The following is an 18,731-nucleotide window of genomic DNA, read 5'->3' as shown; positions in this document are numbered from 1 at the left end:
GTGGAAATTTTTTTCTCCTCCTCTTTCTTCTCTTCTTCCTCCCTCTTCCTCTTCCTTGAGACAGCATTTCACTGTGCAGCCTTGTCTGGCCTGAAAATCACTATGTAGACCAGGCTGGCCTCAGACTCATAGAGAATGGCCTGACTCATCCCAAGAGTCGATATTAAAGGTGTGTGCCAGCACTCCGAGCTCAATAGGAAAATTTCAAAATTACAAAACACCTCTAAAGTCTCAAACACTTCTGGTCTTAACAGTTTTAGACAAGTGGTATTCCAATGCAGTAGTTGTCCCTGTAGTACAAACAGCAACAGTTCACGTTACTGAATGCCTGCTACGAGTTGGGTTCTTCACAAAGCACTTGAATGGCTAGCTACATCTTCTCTTCCATTTATAGGGAGGCGCTATCCATTGCATTTGATAGATGAAACTAAAGTGTAGAGACTAAGGTATATGTGTAAGGCCCTATTGGCAACTCAATAGAAAATTCAGCCATTGTCCCCACAGGAGACTTCAGCAAGGAAGATATTCATTATATGCTACTGCGCATTGGTCAGACTAGTCTTGAAATACTAATAATTAGTTCTGGGAACTATCCCTGTCTGGTGTTACCTGTGGCTGGAAGGAAACCATTTATCTCTCTCTAGTAACGGACACCTTCTGACTGAAGGTGTACCATCTTTCCATGTGACCAGGATTCAGATCTAAGACAAGTGATGGCTCCTGTGTGATGCAGAATCTTTGCGACTCTGACCAAAGCTTAGGGAACTTTAGTTGAATTTAGAAAATATTTTTACAAGCTCAGGCAGGCCCTGAATTTGTGTGATCCTCCCTCCTCAGGCCTTAAGTAGCTGGAATTAGAGGCATGAGGGATATTGACCAAGAAGGACTTATGTTAAAGAAAGATTAAATCATATCATATTAGCTTTAATCTACTTTCTCCAAAATGAGGATTACTGCAGAATTAATTCCTTCTGTGCTTCTTTACCAGTAAGTAGCAAAGCATAACACCTATATTTAAAAGAATGCAATTCCTTTAAAAAAAAACTAGGGAAACGTTTGTCATATTATTATCCCAGATCTATAAATCACCAAGTTATTTGCAAAATAAATTTAAATAAGTCTTGAGTTCAGTTTCAAAATTAGCCCCTGATCTCAGTCCTTGCCTCTTCCTAGCACCCTGGCAGCTACACTAATTCTTCTTAGGGTTAGAAGCCTGAAAGACTTACAAAAAGCCCCAGAAAGTATAATGATGGGTTCTCTAACAAAAAGTGACAGTTTAACCAATTACTCTGTTGGAGCATGTCTCCAGGGACCGGGGCATAAGCCAGGAAGATGAAGTAGAGGGAACACGATGGAGGTGAAGAAAGGTTTGCCTAGAATATTACCTAGAGTAGAAGTGCTCAAGCGGTGTGCGGAGGGGACAGACAGCCTCCTGTGCCCTTCCCAACACACCAGTCAACTGTTCCAAGGCGTCTGGTGGCACTCAGACCTTCCTCATACTCAGAATTTGCATGGAGTCTGTTAAGACATTTAGAGCCAAGCCGTCCAACACAGTAACTACTTCCATGTGGCAACTGAGCAGTTGAAATGTGACTTGGCTATAGAGAGATGTGCTGTGAATGTCCAATACCCAGCAGCCTTCAAAGACTGAGAGTGGAAAACAGTGCGAATAACTCATTAGAGTATTTTTTATATGGATTACCTATTGAAGTAATATTTGGGGATGCACTGAGTTAAGTAACATATGCTGCTGAAATTAATTTTTTACCATTTCTTATTTCTTTTAAAATACTGGCTACTCATTATTTGAAATTATATTTGGGCTCACTCTACATTTCTGTGGAGAACAATGATTTAAATATTTCGCTGTCTTCTGTCAGAGCCTGTACCATGAAATTTCCCTTAGAGATAGTACTCGGTTTGTATTGCAGTGATAAGGCCTCTTAGAAATGGACATTTTGCAGCTGTAAATCAGTGTACAAAAATAACAACACAGCAATAATAAATTAGCAATGAAAACAATAGGCACTGACTGACCCACAGGCTTGAAAGCAGAAAGGCAGACCCCTCTTCCTCCTTAATACCAGTGATAAGTGATCCCCCTGGACAAAAGCAAAGCCAAGGGAAGAATTTCTGCTTCCCGGTCTCCCAGTTTCAAAAAGAGGCACTGATTATGTCTAGTGGACCCGAAAAAGAATTCTGTTTTTGTTTCTGTCTGTGTCAAGGGCATAGGCCATCCATTTTGCAGAGAGGGTGACTGTGTTAATGAACCTGGTCCTCTTGGTATGAGATGTACCTCACCTGTCCTGACCCTATCAGATGCAAATGAACTTTGAAGGACAGTCTAGAGGTGGGAAGGGCCATGCATGCAGACTGTCCAGAGGACACTGTGACCAGAAATGTTGTTCATAAATATTTTCTCACTGGAACATTCAACTCAAATTTTCACTCAGCCACTGGTGAGAATGAACTAGTTAGTCTGAAAACAGCAAAGGACAGTAGAGCAATGGCTGTGTTTCTCATTGTAAAAATTCCAGTGAGTCTGAGAGCTGTTCTCTGATGCTTAAGTACCTACACGCATCTCTCTTATCTCCATCTTGTTTGGAATATTAAGAAGTCAAAGAAGACAAGAAAAATTTAAAAAAGGAAATAATGAAGAGCTTTAAAAAAAAGTTTTCTTGCAGTCTCACGCCATGTAGATCTGTGTGTGTCTGGAGGGACTGTTCCTTGGACAGTATGAACCATACATTATAGAATACTGCCAGAAAGAGACAGAAGCAAGCCGCATAAAGCCAGACAAAAGCTACATGAGTACAGATCCTCGCAGCCAGCCAGAGAAGTGCCATCCTGCTTTATATGTTTCCATTCCTCGGTGATACTGCCCAGGGACCAAGATGAGGAATTCTCCTAGCAGCTGGCCATGCTCTGCTCTAAATATGTTTTATATATTAGATTTGCCCATCAATTTGCTTCCCAGTGGGATGAATGTTTTTCTTTTTTTTGTTAAAGAGGAAATACCAGTTATTTATAGCAACTAGGGGGAAATAATGAATGGTTGCAAGAGCCACTGGCTAGCATGTCACCAAGTAAACAGATCCATAAACAGTCATTTTCCACAACAGTCCTGTAAGACACGAAGGATGACTGGGCCAGGTCATTCCAAAAACCTTCCAAGCTGCTTCTCCAGCCGTGCTTGCATGAAGCAATTTCAATCAAGAGATCAGTAAATAGCACAGTGGGCAACACAGTGAATGCATTTTGGGTCTTTTCTAAGCAATTCCAGCACTAGGTCTCAGAGCTGGATGCTGGAGTTGTCCCGGGCTATGAGCACCGGGAAGGATAATAATGTGGGGAAGGGCTGGACTCATTAGTTCTGAGAACCCTACTGTATGAATAACAAAAAAGAGGAAATGCGTAAAGTAAAAATTTCACTCAATACATAATATAATCTTAAGTCATATCAAAAAAAAAAAAAAAAGGTTTTCTTTTAAAAGAGGAACTGAAAAAAGTCTCTTTGATGAAGAAGTTAGGTCCTCTGATCATCACCTCCTTTACTGTTCACATGTGCATCTCCCCACCGGCACCTTGTTTATGAGCACCTGTGTACTCATAAAAATGAGTTGGCCTTCATTCAGCATGATTTTTATACATAATTTTATCAAAATTGATCATCTGTATATAACTCATCATGTTTTGTGCTTATGATATATTGTTCTCCATGCTCAGAAACAAAACAAACAAACAACAACAGAACTATGAGTGTATCACCTAACATGACCTAAACTTCTCCACAGAGAGATAAAGTATTTTTGGATGGTATCTCACATTTGGTTGTTATATGGGAAAATGTAGCCATGGCCATCAGAGTTCCTTCATTTCAGATAATAGTTTCTAATTTGCTCATTATCATGTTCCTCACTGTGCTTTCTCACATGGCCCACGGCCACATGGACACTTCAAAGCTGACAATTTGACAATTTTCCCAAATGGTAGAACTAGCGCGTCTATACATGCTTCACTGCCTCGATGCGCACCACGTAACCTACCAGGCATGATGATGCTAGAGAAGCCGAGCTTCCGTGTAATGGACACTCCATGGGAGAACACTGACGAGTACTCTCTCCTGATTTGTTCAATGTCTCCATGTAACAGCTGCAGGGAAACTGCTAATCCTAAAACAAGGGAAGGACACGAAAGTTATGGTAAGAAGAAAACGAACCATGTTATGTAAGAAGTGAAGGCGCCTCCACGAGCTCGTGAGCTCAGGTTTCCGGTACCAAATTTTACTAGTTACATAAAATTGATAAAAACTGGAAATGATCTTTGAGTAACAGTTTCCCAACATTAATATATTTTCCAGTTTCTAGGAACTGGAGACTCACTGGCAGAAAGCAGGCTAGTAGCCATGGCACCCTGTCCTCCCGCCCTGGCTGTCAGAATACCTCTCCAGCAACACTTACTCTCTAAATAGATAACGGGCAATGAGATCAAAATAGACCTATACCCTTTTTCAACTCTATAAGGCTTGTAGATAATGATCAACCAAATATTAAAAACCTGAAAACAAATCTTTAGATAGAGGCAGCTAAGACTTGTTTAAAATAATGCTTTTTCTTGAAATTAAAGCAATGAAAGTGATTATAATAGAATCAAGGCTACATTTTTATTATGATACAGAAACTCAAAACGGCATTTTTTTTGAGAATATATTAGGATATAGGATGCTTTGACAAATAAAAAGGAATCTAGTCATCTCAACATTATCTGCTTTTCTTTTTTATCCCAATTATAATGACATTATCACAGCAGGACATGCAGTAGACAATGTTTATTTCATATGCAATTTTCTCAATACTTAGGCAAGAACTACAAAAAGGAAACTAATGTGAAAATGTTCGTATGTACACTTCAAAGACACAACATCTTCTTCAATTCTTTTCTCCTTTCAACAATTTAAAACAAGAAGTCACATAGCTGTATCAGCAATAGAAAATGAAATCTCTCAAAGTGACTTATTTTTTAAAAAGTTACTTTATTAAAAAAAAAAACAAAAACAAAAACAAAAACAAAAACAAAAAAAACCTCCACGCAACCTAAAATGAGTTCTGAGAGTGGTGTTAAAAAGATAATAAACCTGTCCCCTGATGATCTTTAATTTATATCATTATTTGTCACGACCAGTTGCTGAATAACCCACTGTAGTTAATTTATAGTACTACAATGCTCTGTAAAAACGATATAGGAATAAGTTCAGTCACACTGGAGAATATGCAAATGTTATCAACAACACAGGCACACAGGGGTCTTGCTTTTACTCTCCCTAAATAGTATGAGAAAATACAGAATAGTGAATGATGACTTGTTTGTTTTAAGAGGGGCAATAACAAAGAAAATACCTGGAAAGGAAGCCACTAGCAGAATGTCTGTCTCAGAGAAGGGCTGTGTATGTGAAGCCTGTCAGGTTTCAAAACTTTGAACCTGCTCTCCATTTCTCCGTAACTTTCCCTTATCTATCCCACCCCCATTCCACTCACTTTGAACTGGGAGCCTGAGATCAGAAGAGAAGGGGGCTTCACCCTTCCATAGCCATATGGAATGATGTCGGGAAGGGACAGCCATCCCGACATGTGGATGGACTGCAACCCTCAGAGCAGCTCCAGGACACTTCAAGTGGCACTGGTGATTCCTTCCAAAACCCAGAGGCTAGGGAACAAAGAGCAAGTGGCAAGTCTTCTAATCTATCTGTCTTGCTGGCTTATGATCTCCCACTGCCTCACCTTATCATCACTGCCTCTGTTCTCTACCCACTACTGTCCCTTTTCCTTCAACACTCACATCACCATCACCATTAGCATCATCAGGAGCTGGGGTTTGTAGAAGACCCATGTGTACTACACAGTTTCACAAAACACTTCTTCCTGTTGGGGAAGGGCATTGTTCAAAAGTCTCAGAACTCTTAGAGAATAAGATGCATTCGTCAGGGGCTGGAGAGATGGCTCAGGGGTTAAGGCTGTTTTTCTGAAGGTCCTGAGTTCAATTCCCAGCAACCATATGGTGGCTCACAACCATTTATAATGAGATCTGGTGCCCTCTCTGGCCTGCAGGTTATATGCAGGCAAAACACTGTATATACAATAAATGAAAGCTTTTTTTAAAAAGATGCATTTGATACAATATTTGAGATTTTGTTATATTTTTCAAATGAAAATCATTTTTACCAGGACCCTATGGAAGGACCTGATCTGAGACACTTGCAACACTATGTGGTAAATACAAAAGAAGAAGGGAAAATCTCAATAATAATAATAAAAACCAAAGATATTGTGTTCTTTAGGATAGGAGTGGGATCATGTAAATCTGAAGATTCCTATTTGCCCAATGGGTGCTACATTTATTCACCCTGCAGTCTTCCCCTTCCTCCCTCCTCCTCTCCCTTCTTTAAAGACAAAAAGTTAATTCTTTCTAGAGAATTAGACAATGAAAAAGTATTTAGTCAGAGATAATGGCATCCTGGAGAAATTAAAGATATGAAAGGGAGAACATATCCTTTCGGGAAGGAAATGGGTGGAGGAAGAACAATAAGGAGCAGAGGAATGCATCAATGTCTAGGTAGCACATGCCATTGAGAGGAGAGAAGGGAAAAGACAGGAAGGGCATCAAGAAGGCAGCTGGCAGAGGGCAGCCAGCTAGTAGGTGTTGGATGGGAATGCCAAAGTGATGGGAAAATATAGATAAAACAGTGTGGGGAACAGAAAATTACTTAAGAGTTGGATATACTCCAGAATTTAGAAAAATATAGGATAAAGTCCTATGTGTGGCGAATTTCATTACCCTGGTGACAGTAGTTGGTAATAGTGGGGGCAGTAATGCCATTTGCAGTTGACCCTGCTTTTCTAGAATGAAGAATTAATTCAGTCAGGCAGCGGAAAGTCAATTGAATGGAAGGACTGTCTACAATATACATGCTCTGCCCCCAAATCTAGGCTGTCCTCACAAACTACAACTCTTATCTAACGAACAGCAAAGGAGTCGTATAATTTCAGTAAAGCAAATCAAGAAAACAATACATGGTGCCAGCAGCTGAACCACAGGAAGCAGCTCCACCAAGTTTTTCATGTCATTTCTATTTATTGTGCCATCACAGAAACTGTTGATCTTATTTTTAAGGTGGTCCTCAGTTATCATGACCTTACAACTAGAAGGCTGAATAAATGAATCATCACAACACATTGGGTAAAACAAACAAACAAAAAAAACAAAAAACAAACAAAAAAAAACTACTTGTTGCTACGAAGGAGAGTCTTGACAAATATTTACATACTGATGTGGGAAAAGTTACTGGCTGAGGCTGAGTGGTGCTGGGAGGAGAACAGGGTACATGAGAAGATTTCTTTAAAGGATATAAAACTTCAGTTAGATTTTAGAAGTTCTCACAAGAAAGAAAGAAAGAAAGAAAGAAAGAAAGAAAGAAAGAAAGAAAGAAAGAAAGAAAGAAAAGAAGGAAGGAAGAAAAGAAGGAAGGAAGGAAAGAAGAAGAAAAACACAGCTAAGTAGTGGTGGCACACACTTTTAATCCCAGCACTAAGGGAGACAGAGGCAGGTGGATCTCTGTTTGTTCCAGGCCAGCCTGGTCTACAGAGTGAGTTCCAGGGCAAGAAAGGCTACATAGAGAAACTCTGTCCCCTCCCCCCCAAAAAAGCAAAAACAAGACCACAAGTATATGAGATGCTATATACATTAATTACCTTTCATTTATTTGTTTCATAATACATGCATCAAATGAATCAAAGTATACACTGTACAATATATACAATAAAATTTTTATATATCAGTTCCTTGCAGCCCTACTTTAGAATCTAGGTATCCTACTGTCTCTCAGAGGTGACTGCTTCTTCTAAAGTTTGATCTGCACACTCTTTCGGATTCCTACCATTATTTGCAATGATCAGAAGGGAGATCAGTAGCTTATGGTTTGTGAATAAGACAGAAGGTAGAATACAAGAATATATAGCACAGAAATTCTATTCCTAAGGAATTGCTAAGTCAAGATACATATAAGTAATAGACTATAAGGTAGAATGGGCAAAGTACATAAAAGGAGTATACAGAAAATTATTACTGAAAGGATCTTAAAATTGAGAGAAAATTTTTACAGAGCATTATGATAACCTATAAAATTACCTAGAGAACTAAGTTGCTACCTTAATTTTACAGTGTATAAACAATGTTTTACAACTTTTTCCCTCCCCAGCAATTGATATAAGTTAATCTCCATTGCCAACTTGACTAGATTCAGAATCACTTAGGAGACACACATCTAGTTCTGTCTTTGAGAGTAGTTTGAGAGACGTTCACCTAAAAAGGGAAGACCCTGAATGTGCATCGCACCTCCTACATACCAAGGGGCTGATGTCTTAGACTGAATAAAAAGAGCAGAGACATCATGTTTAGCATCCACATTCGTATCTGTTTCCTGACTGAGGAATTGAAGCATGCAGCAGCCTCCAGTTCTGGTATCATGCTATAGTGGATCATACGCCCTCTATGGTTACGAGACAAAACAAACCCCTCTTCTTTTAAGTTGCTCCTGTTGCACATTTTGTTACAGCCATAGGAACAGTACCCAAAAGTAAGTATCCAAAATGAACTGGCTTTGGGACAAATGTTCCATGTATTAGAAGAAATGTCTTCATTAAACTGAGCTTTTACATCGGCCTCAACATTTGAGCTACAATTAGAAAGGCCTGGTGAGTAATTAATCTGGAGTCTGCCAAAACAAACACACAAACACACAAACCAAAAACCAAAAACCAAAACAGCCCTGAAACTGTACTACGCTCAGAGCACAGAAGCAGCATGAAGGAGAAAGGCTGAGAATCTGTGGACTATTTGGTGACTCTCATTTTATGGGGATTAGAGCAAACTCATTTTAGAAGATGGCTCTTTTTAAATTCATGAAATTCTGCATTTTTATATTAAAAGTGGAGAGCACAGCATGATTTATAAGTAGCAGCCAGAATTAATTTAAGGTTATGTCAGCTATTTTGTCAGTAATGAACCAAATAACATATAGCTGTGAATATACAGCAATGCAAAATGGAAAAGCATGCAAACATTTGCTAAATGCATGTGCTATTAAGTGTGCCATTAAAGAAGTACATGAATAAGCTGCAGGATGCTGTCTCAGTGTTGAGTTCTCTGTGCTCTGGTTTCCATCTCCAAACCACACAGATAATGACATCAATTTTACAAAATTCTCTAGGTAAAGCCTGACAGAAAGAGCTCAGGACTGACAGCAAGTGCTGCTGCAACTATAGCAGAACTGTGGTTTGATTCTGATTTGTTGTTTCTCCCATATTCCTCCTAGCCATAAAACCAACAAACTAGGTTCTGTTCCAAGTTGCATAGGTTTCCCAACATTAAGAAAATATTCCTTTTATTCAGGCTGAGTGCTCCGCACTGCAATCCTAGCACTCAGAAGGTGGAGGAAGGAGGAGGAGGAGCCCAAGATTCTCAGCTATAAAAGCAAGTTCAAAGCTAGCCTTGGCTATATGAGACTGTTTTGTTTTGAGTTTTTGTTTTTGTTTTTTGTTTTTGGCTGTTGTAACAAACAGCAATCAAATGAAGAAAAACAAAACTTTAGGAAGTAATAAAAAAGGCAGGAGGAAAACATTTACTAGGCCTGCCTCCTTATCATTTTAGGCAGAACCCAGGGCTTTCTACGTTCTTAGGCCAGTTCTTTGTGGTGGGTTCGAAGGCAAAACTGTATATAAATATCACAGGTCTAAGATAGAAGATGGGTCGAAGATGGAAGGAAGTGGGACAAGCAAATGTACACAGAGAGATATGAACGTGAAAAAAATCCCTAATCACATAGGAATTTGAGTATTACATCTAGACAGAAACCAAAGCGTGGGACAAGTCACTAATCAGGAGCCCTGAGACGTCAGCCTGCCATCTGGCAATCAGGTCCGCCATGCCACCCTGCTACCTCACTGTGTTTTTCCATTACATACATTTTTTCTTTGCTTCGTTTTTTCCTTCTTTATTGTTAATGAATCAAATAGCACAGAGCTGTGAATATATAATAATGTAAAACTGAAAAACCATGACTTTACATCACTGAGCTAGGTTTTCTTATTTGACTGATTTTTCTATTCTGGAAACAATACATTTTACTTTAAAAATTATTTTCAATAAAAATAATTGACTTAAAGTCTGTATTTATTCAATAGTTTGCATCTCTTCCTGCAATGTGGACCAAAATCTCCACATCTCTAAAGAGGACATCATTTTACTCCTGCTGTCCACAGCTGGTGCTAAAGTGTGCTTACTGCCCCACTACGTTCTCCCTGCACACAGGTGTGCTTACTGACCCGCTTCTGCTCTCCCTGAACACAGTGTGCTTACTGCCCTGCTTCTGTTCTCCCTGCACACAGTGTGCTTACTGCCCCGCTTACGTTCTCCCTGCACACAGTGTGCTTACTGCCCTGCTTCTGTTCTTGCTGCACAGTGTGCTTACTGACCCGCTTCTGCTCTCCCTGCACACAGATGTGCTTACTCCCCTGCTTCTGTTGTCCCTGCACACAGTGTGCTTACTACCCTGCTTCCATTCTCCCTGCACACAGTGTGCTTACTACCCTGCTTCTGCTCTCCCTACATACAGTGTGCTTACTGCCCTGCTTCTGTTCTCCTTGCACACAGTGTGCTTACTACCTTGCTTCCATTCTCCCTGCACACAGTGTGCTTACTGCCCTGCTTCTGCTCTGCCTGCACACAGTGTGCCTACTGTCCAGCTTCTGTTCCCTTTGCACAGTGTGCTTACTGCCCTGCTTCCACTCTCCCTGCACACTGTGCTTACTGCCCTGCTTCTGTTCTCCCTGCACACAGTGTGCTTACTGCCCTGCTTCCATTCTCCCTGCACACAGTGTGCCTACTGTCCTGCTTCAGTTCCCCCTGCACACAGTGTGCTTACTGCCCTACTTCCATTCTCCCTGCACACAGTGTGCTTACTGCCCTACTTCCATTCTCCCTGCACACAGTGTGCTTACTGCCCCGCTTATGTTCTCCCTGCACAGTGTGCTTACTGCCCTGCTTCCATTCTCCCTGCACACAGTGTGCCTACTGTCCTGCTTCAGTTCCCCCTGCACACAGTGTGCTTACTGCCCTACTTCCAGTCTCCCTGCACACAGTGTGCTTACTCACCCACTTCCATTCTCCCTGCACACAGTGTGCTTACTGCCCTACTTCCATTCTCCCTGCACACAGTGTGCTTACTGCCCCGCTTATGTTCTCCCTGCACAGTGTGCTTACTGCCCTGCTTCCATTCTCCCTGCACACAGTGTGCCTACTGTCCTGCTTCAGTTCCCCCTGCACACAGTGTGCTTACTGCCCTACTTCCAGTCTCCCTGCACACAGTGTGCTTACTCACCCACTTCCATTCTCCCTGCACACAGTGTGCCTACTGTCCTGCTTCTGTTCTCCCTGCACACAGTGTGCTTATTGCCCCACTTCTGTTTTTGCTGCACACAGTGTGCTTACTGCCCCGCTTCTGTTTTTGCTGCACACAGTGTGCTTACTGCCCCGCTTCTGTTTTTGCTGCACACAGTGTGCTTACTGCCACACCTCCATTCTCCTGTACACTCTCCTCACATTTCTTTGCTCCCAGACTCCATGACTCCATTCCTAAGTTCTACTCCTCCTACTTCTTCCAGTGAGCGTGAATAGTAGGTTTCCTACGACTTTATTTGAAGTTGGAATTATTTATTTAGAATTGGAATGATTCTCCCTTTGAAGTTATAATGTTGCAAGTGTAGAATGCAAAGTTGGCCTTTTTCCTATGGCAATTCTGAGACAGTCCATGGCCTTCATATCTTTACAATTGCTGAGACAATCGGAGGGCGGGGCAGAGAGGTAATCAATATTTTCCTCCCGAGTTTCATTTTGGGCTTTGGTGCACTGTGGTTTCACGACTTATCTGGATACAATTTTAATAATTTATTTATTTGGATTTTATGTATGTTGTGTGCATGCATGTCTATGCGAGTGTGTCAGATCCTTTGCAACAGGAGTTAGTGTTGTGAGCTGCCATGTAGGTGCTGGGAATTGAACCTGGGTCCTCTAGAGAAGAACAGCCAGAGGCTCTTAACTACTTAGCCATCTCTCCAGTCCCTGGATACAATGTTAATTGTATCTATCCTCTGAAAGATTTCTCTTCTTTCATCTGAACACTTCCATTTTTTTCAATTCTTAACATTCAAATGTTGGAGCTTTTTCTGTTACTCTTAGCACCTCTGGAAGTTCTATTAGACACACACTGGCCTTTCCATTCACCTCTATATATCTTTTAAGTGTTTATTCTGATTTTTCCATTTCATTTTCCCTTTGTGCAGAACTCTGAACTAAACTTTAATTTCAGTATATCGATATTCATTGTTTTCAACAGTGTTCATTCCCTAGCGAAGCAGTTGTATTATTATTTCAATGACAATAAAAAGAAAATATTCATTCTATCTAGGACCATTAGAATCCCAGCGCTGAGATGACACGGTTATTTATTTATTTATTTACTTTATTGCGATATGCCCATGTGTAGAGTAGTGTCAGCAGAATACATAATCAATAGCTTTTATGCATTAGTTTTTAAATCTTGTTATTTCATATTATGACTGTCCTGCACAATAGCTTGGCATTTTCTTGATTTCTTGTCTCAAATTTTAGGATGTTGTGATCATCATTGGCTGTACCTGCTTCCTCTTATTGGCAACTGGCTCTTTTCGCAATTATTATGACTCATCTTGAGTGAGTGCCCTTTCCCCCACAGGAATCCCACCCATTTGAGTGTAGAAATGACAATTTACAATGGTCACATATTTATATTTTTAGACTACTCAGCTTGAATTAGTTTTATTTTTACACACAAAATTTATATTTTATAAGTATGAATGTTATCCAACTATTAATGTAAATCTAGATTAAGGACATAAAGGTCAATGTACAAAGAAGAACCATTCTGCCCTTTACTCCTTAAAGATGGAGAATGGCTTTCTAGGGCTCAGTACTGGAGGACTCAATCATTTGGTCCCAAGCCTCATCACACATTTGGATCAGTTCAACTTAAGCACTTCCTGGCCCCTGTTACAGGGCCCCATCTTATCATAAATATATTTGTTCTAGATTTGAGCTTTGTCATTACACATAGTGGGAAAATGTCTCTTTCTCAAACTTTATTTCTCTATTTCTTACCACATCTGCACCTCTGCCCTAACCTCATGCTGGATTAAAACCAGGGCCTGAATACACCAGGAAAGTGCAGTTGCTGACACATTGCAGTCCTTGAGCACATGGCCATGTTTGTAGCAGGAGAATGGACTGGACAGTTGACTATACCAGGCTTTGGAAAAATCAGTCTACTTAAAAATTCTTAAACTCTATTTTTTTTTTTCCAGGAACACAGTAGCCCATAAAGAAAGTAGAACAGAATGCCTTCAGTGGGCAACATAACTGGAATTGTAAATCAACAAATCAAATAACCAATCCAAAAATATTCTAACAAAGTAGTGTTTAAATATTTATGCTTGTCCAAAAAACTACCCCTTCCTCCAAAATCTCATTAATGTACCAAAATAAAGTGGAAATAAAAATCACAGTATTGAAGAAAATGTTGACTTAAGACCTATAACCCAATTAAAGACTAATATTGTACCCCACACCCCTTTCTTTTCAAACAAAGTCTCATCATGAAGTTCTGGCTAGTCTAGAATTTTCTATGTAGACCAGGTTGGCCTCAAATTCACAGCAATCCACCTGCCTCTGCCTCCTGAGTGCTGGGATTAAAAGATTGTGCCCACATGCCCAGCTGTACTATTGGTTTTTATTTTCTATTCTGACTCTCTACAAAAGTTTGGAAGAAAGATTACAAGATGCTAAAATATATATTCTATAAATAAAGATGCTACAAATATCTGAGTTAAGAATAGATGTGCTAATCATGCAACAAGATTTTCCCATGTGAGTTAAAGGGCATATTACAATCCACAAATAGTTACAAATGAATCCCCCAAACTGAACTATTGTGATAGGCAATGGAGAATATAGTTGTATATTTATAATAATCCTCATTTATTTTATTTTCTTAAATAGAAATTTTGTGAATTTTCATCATTAAACTCTAATGGTCCCTCCTTTTCATAAAACTCAGCATTTAAAAATATGAATATGCTAAGAAAAGGCACCAAACTCTTTCATTTTCCCTTTTTTTCCAAAATAAGTAAGTCCAACAGTGAGGATGGAATTGAGCTCTCCGTTTGAACTCAGCCATGATATTAGGAAACTCATATGCGTTTTAAAGTATCCCTAGTCGAACAAAGGCCTGAAAGTAGCATAGAAAAGGACTGACAGGATACTCATTATGTGTAATTTTAACGGTGTAGGTGAAAAATAATGCGGGATTAAGCTTAATATCACAAACTGCTTTAGAAGATGAGGCCCAATCTCAGCAGGTTGCCCTGAGCACAGAGACTGGAAGCTACACATGAAGCCTCCCTTCAGCCAGTCCCTGGCAGCTTTCCTCCTCTTTTTATTAATTACCATCACAATGCCCAAAGTTCAGGGTTTGCATCTGTTAGGCACTTATGATTTTCGCTAGATTATATTTATTTTTCCTGCAAATTGAATACCAACACCCTTTTAATTTCGTACATTGTGCAAAAAAAAAAAAAAAAAAAAAAAAAAAAAAAAAAAAATCCAAGAACTCATTTTTCCCTGAACCATCACATTTCTAAGGTATTCTGCTACCATAGTATTTTAAAGCACAGGGAAGTCCTCACACTGTTACGGGAGAGTGGGAAGGCAGTTAAGAGCCCTGTTTAATGAAGATTTGGAAAGCACTTTAGGAGCCTTGTACTCAAAGCCAGGGAAAATTATAAAACTCCCTTAGGGTTTGACAAACACTTCCAGCTCCTCACTGTGTTCCTCTTTGATTTGGCACTAGGAGGTCATAAAACAATCTTCAGCTATGTATCTTAAAACTGACAGCATAAATCTTCTAATTTGTATTTTATTATTCACAAAATGAATGCTTATCAGGTGCTCAACTAGTCATTAAACACAGGACATTTTCAACTGTGATATTAAAACGTTAGTAGAATATATATGTATTAAGTAGTTCAAACTACTAAAGATTCCACTCTAGAAAAATCCAACCCAACTTCCTGCATACCATTTCTTGGAGGTTCTACTGGAATTTCCTTCCTATTAATTGTAACTGAAAATAAACTAGACCTCAGGAATCTCTGTGAGTTCGAGGCCAGCCTGGTCTATAAAGCAAGTCCAGTAAACCCTGTCTCAGAAATATTTAAAAAAAAAAAAAAAGGAAAAAGAAAAATAAAGAAAAAAAAACTAGATAAATCACAGAGCTGGTGATTAAAAAGAATATTGGCTACAGACATTAGTGGTGAGAAGGTAACAGTCAAGCTTTAAAAGGGAAAAAGATAGGTTGAAAAATGGAGAAACAATTCTCCATGTCAGACACTACCTTGTATAAAAGCACCCAAAGCAAAGTATCCTGCCAGCTCCTGTTCTATGTCACAGAGACACTTGTTCTACTAGAAATATTCTGACCTATGTGTAAGTTTTATAATACTGTGATTTAGTTCAAATGAAGAGCTTAATTCCAGGTCAACTATATCAGCACATGGTGGAGAGAGCAGAAGAGAGATCTTCGGAGGCCTCTTTCATATAGGTCCTAATAGTAGTCCTTGGAGCACCTTCCTCTCAACCACTCACAATTCAATTACCCCAAAGGCCCTACCTCCTATTGTCACAATACTGGGGGCAGTGTTTTTAGAGGCCAGAAGTGGATGCTGGATTCTTTGGAAGGTGCTCAGAGCAAGAAAGAAGTTTCAGAGGTGCACTTCCACTACCAAGCAGTAAAATCTGGACTAGATCCTGTGAGGTGTTTGCTCTGGGAAGTCACAAGAAACTGATCTACTGAAATACTACCAATGGCCCAGGTTACTAAGATGTTGGATATCATTTAATATTGTCATCTTGGACAGCCACACATTACGTCATTGATATTGATACTAGTTAAATATGGGTACAACTGGAGAGCATATGAGTTCTGAAATGCTAGATAAGCAACATGGTAGATGAATGTCCCAGTAAAAGTGAACACAAGTGGGCAAAAGCAAAGCTTCCTTCTACCTTCTTTTACAGGAGCTGCCACAGGGGAGGTACCAGCCACATTTTGGACAGGTCTTCCTGAGTAAAACAATCTGCTTAAGACAATGCCTCACAGGAGGGCCTAAGCAGCTAGCCTTTCAGTAGGTTCTACCCCAGCCAAGTTAACCATCAAACTTAATGATCATGTTTCCTGGGACCTGGCAGCAGTTAGCCCTGCCTCCTGGGCTCACCTAACAAGAGGAAGGCCTGAGAAACATCAGCAGTATCTGCTGATTGTAATTAATGGCTCACCGATCACCTAGATTTAAATATCATAGTCTGACAAATGCTCTCATGTTCTTTGCTGAGGAAGTGGTGAACCAATGACTAAAAATTATAGAGAAATTAAGACAGAGCCGACAAATAAATCAATGAATGTCAAATAATTTCAAGCTGTGCTTCACAGCAATAGTAATAAAAATTGCATGGTATTGGAATAAAACCAGACAAGTTGATCAATGGAATAGAGTTAAAGACTCAGAAATAAACCCACATACCTATGAACATCTGATCTTTTGACAAAGAAGCCAAAACCATATAATGGAAAAAAAAGACAATATCTTCAACAAATGGTGCTGATCTAACTGAATGTCCACATGTAGAAGAATGCAAATAGATCCATATTTATCACTCTTCATAAAACTCAAGTCCAAGTAGAGCAAAACCTCAACATAAAACTGGATACACTAAATCTAATAAAAGAGAAACTGGGGAAGAGCCATGAATTCATTGGTACAGGAGACAACTTTCTGAACAGAAAACCAACATCTCAGGGACTAAGATCAACAATTAAAAATTAGACCTCATGAAACTGAAAAGCTTCTGCAAGCCAAAGGACACTGTCAATAGGACAAAACAGCAGTCTACAGAATGGGAAAAGATCTTTACCAAGCCCCTACATCTAACAGAGGGCTACTATCCAAAATATATAAAGAGTTCTAGAAATTAGACTGGGATACAGAGCTAAACCAAGAATTCTCAACAGAGAAATCTCAAATGGCTGAGAAGCACTTAAGGAGATGTTCAATGTCCTTAGTCATCAGGAAAATACAAATCAAACCAACTCTAAGAGTCCATCTTACACCCATCATAAAGGCTAAGATCAAAAACTCAAGTGACAGTACATGCTGTGAGGATGTGGAGAAAGGGGAACACTCCTCCATTCCTGGTGGGAGTGCAAACTTGTACAACCACTGTGGAACTCAATCTGGAGGTTTTCCAGGAAATTTGGAATAGATCTAACTCAAGACCCAGCTATATCATTCCTGGGCATATACCTAAAAGATGCTCCACTATCCCACAAGGACATATGTTCAAGTATGTTCATAGTAGTTTTATTCATAATAGCCAGAAACTGGAAACAATCTGGATGTCTCTCAACCAAAGAATAGTTAAAGAAAATATGGAAATGGCCAAGAAACACTTAAAGAAATGCTCAACCTCCTTAGTCATCAGGGAAATGCAAATCAAAACAACTTTGAGATTCCATCTTACACCCATCAGAATGGCTAAGATCAAAAATTCAAGCGACACCACATGCTGGCAAGGATGTGGAGAGAGGAACACTCCTTCATTGCTGGTGGGAATGCAAACTAGTACAGCCACTTTGGAAATCTATCTGGTGCTATCTTAGAAAACTGGGAATAGGGCTTCCTCAAGACCCAGCTATTCCACTCCTTGGAATATACCCAGAAGACACTCCAGCACACAACAAGAAACTTTGCTCAACCATGTTCATAGCAGCCTTATTCATAATAGCCAGAACATGGAAACAGCCTAAGTGTCCCTCAGTAGAAGAATGGATAAAGAAACTGTGGTACATATACAATATGGAATACTACTCAGCTATTAAAAACAAGGAATTCCCGAAATTTGTGGACAAATGGATTGAGCTAGAAATGATCATAATGAGTGAGTTAACCCAGAAGCCAAAGACTCAAATGGAATATACTCACTTATATCTGCATACTAGCCCAAGGGGCATGTCCCATGAAAGCCTTCACTAACCAGGAAACTGGGACAGAGGGGAGGACATCCTATTGGGACTCTAGATGAGAGAAGCATGGGAGCATAGCAAAGTAGAAGGATCCAGAGGGTCCTAGAAACCTACAAGTAGAACATTATGATAGGCAGATTTGGGCCCAGGGGTCCTGCTCAAACTATGGCACCAGCCAAGGACAATACAGGCAGTAAACTTTAAACCCCTACCCAGATCTAGCCAATGGACAGGGCATTCTCCACAGTTGAGTGGAGAGTGGGATATGACTTTCACACATACTCTGGTGCCTCATATTTGACCATGTCCCCTGGAGGGGGAGACCTGGTGGCACTCAGAGGAGGGATAGCAGGCTACCAAGAAGAGACTTGATACCCTATGAGCATATAAAGGGGGAGGAGGTCCCCCTCAGTCACAGTCATAGGGGAGGGGAGTAAGGGGAAAACAGGAGGGAGGGAAGAATGGGAGGATACAAGGGATGGGATAACCACTGAGATGTAACAAGAATAAA

At 40.0% G+C, this 18,731-nt stretch overlaps 1 protein-coding gene across 4 annotated transcripts in view; it reads right to left on the bottom strand.

Annotated features, from left to right (window-relative positions):
* Dock4 (dedicator of cytokinesis 4) overlaps positions 1 to 18,731 on the bottom strand; it is a 415,077-nt gene that overhangs the window by 158,942 nt on the left and 237,404 nt on the right. For all 4 annotated transcript variants that reach the window (XM_051145099.1, XM_051145092.1, XM_051145105.1 and 1 more), the window contains exon 13: positions 4,047 to 4,172. In XM_051145099.1, coding sequence (XP_051001056.1) covers positions 4,047 to 4,172 — 126 coding nt within the window. The remainder of the gene's footprint in view (positions 1 to 4,046; positions 4,173 to 18,731) is intronic.

This window comes from Acomys russatus, chromosome 1 (assembly GCF_903995435.1).
Source record: "Acomys russatus chromosome 1, mAcoRus1.1, whole genome shotgun sequence".
Classification (NCBI taxonomy): Eukaryota; Metazoa; Chordata; class Mammalia; order Rodentia; family Muridae; genus Acomys; species Acomys russatus.
This window is presented reverse-complemented; position numbering and strand designations above follow the sequence as displayed.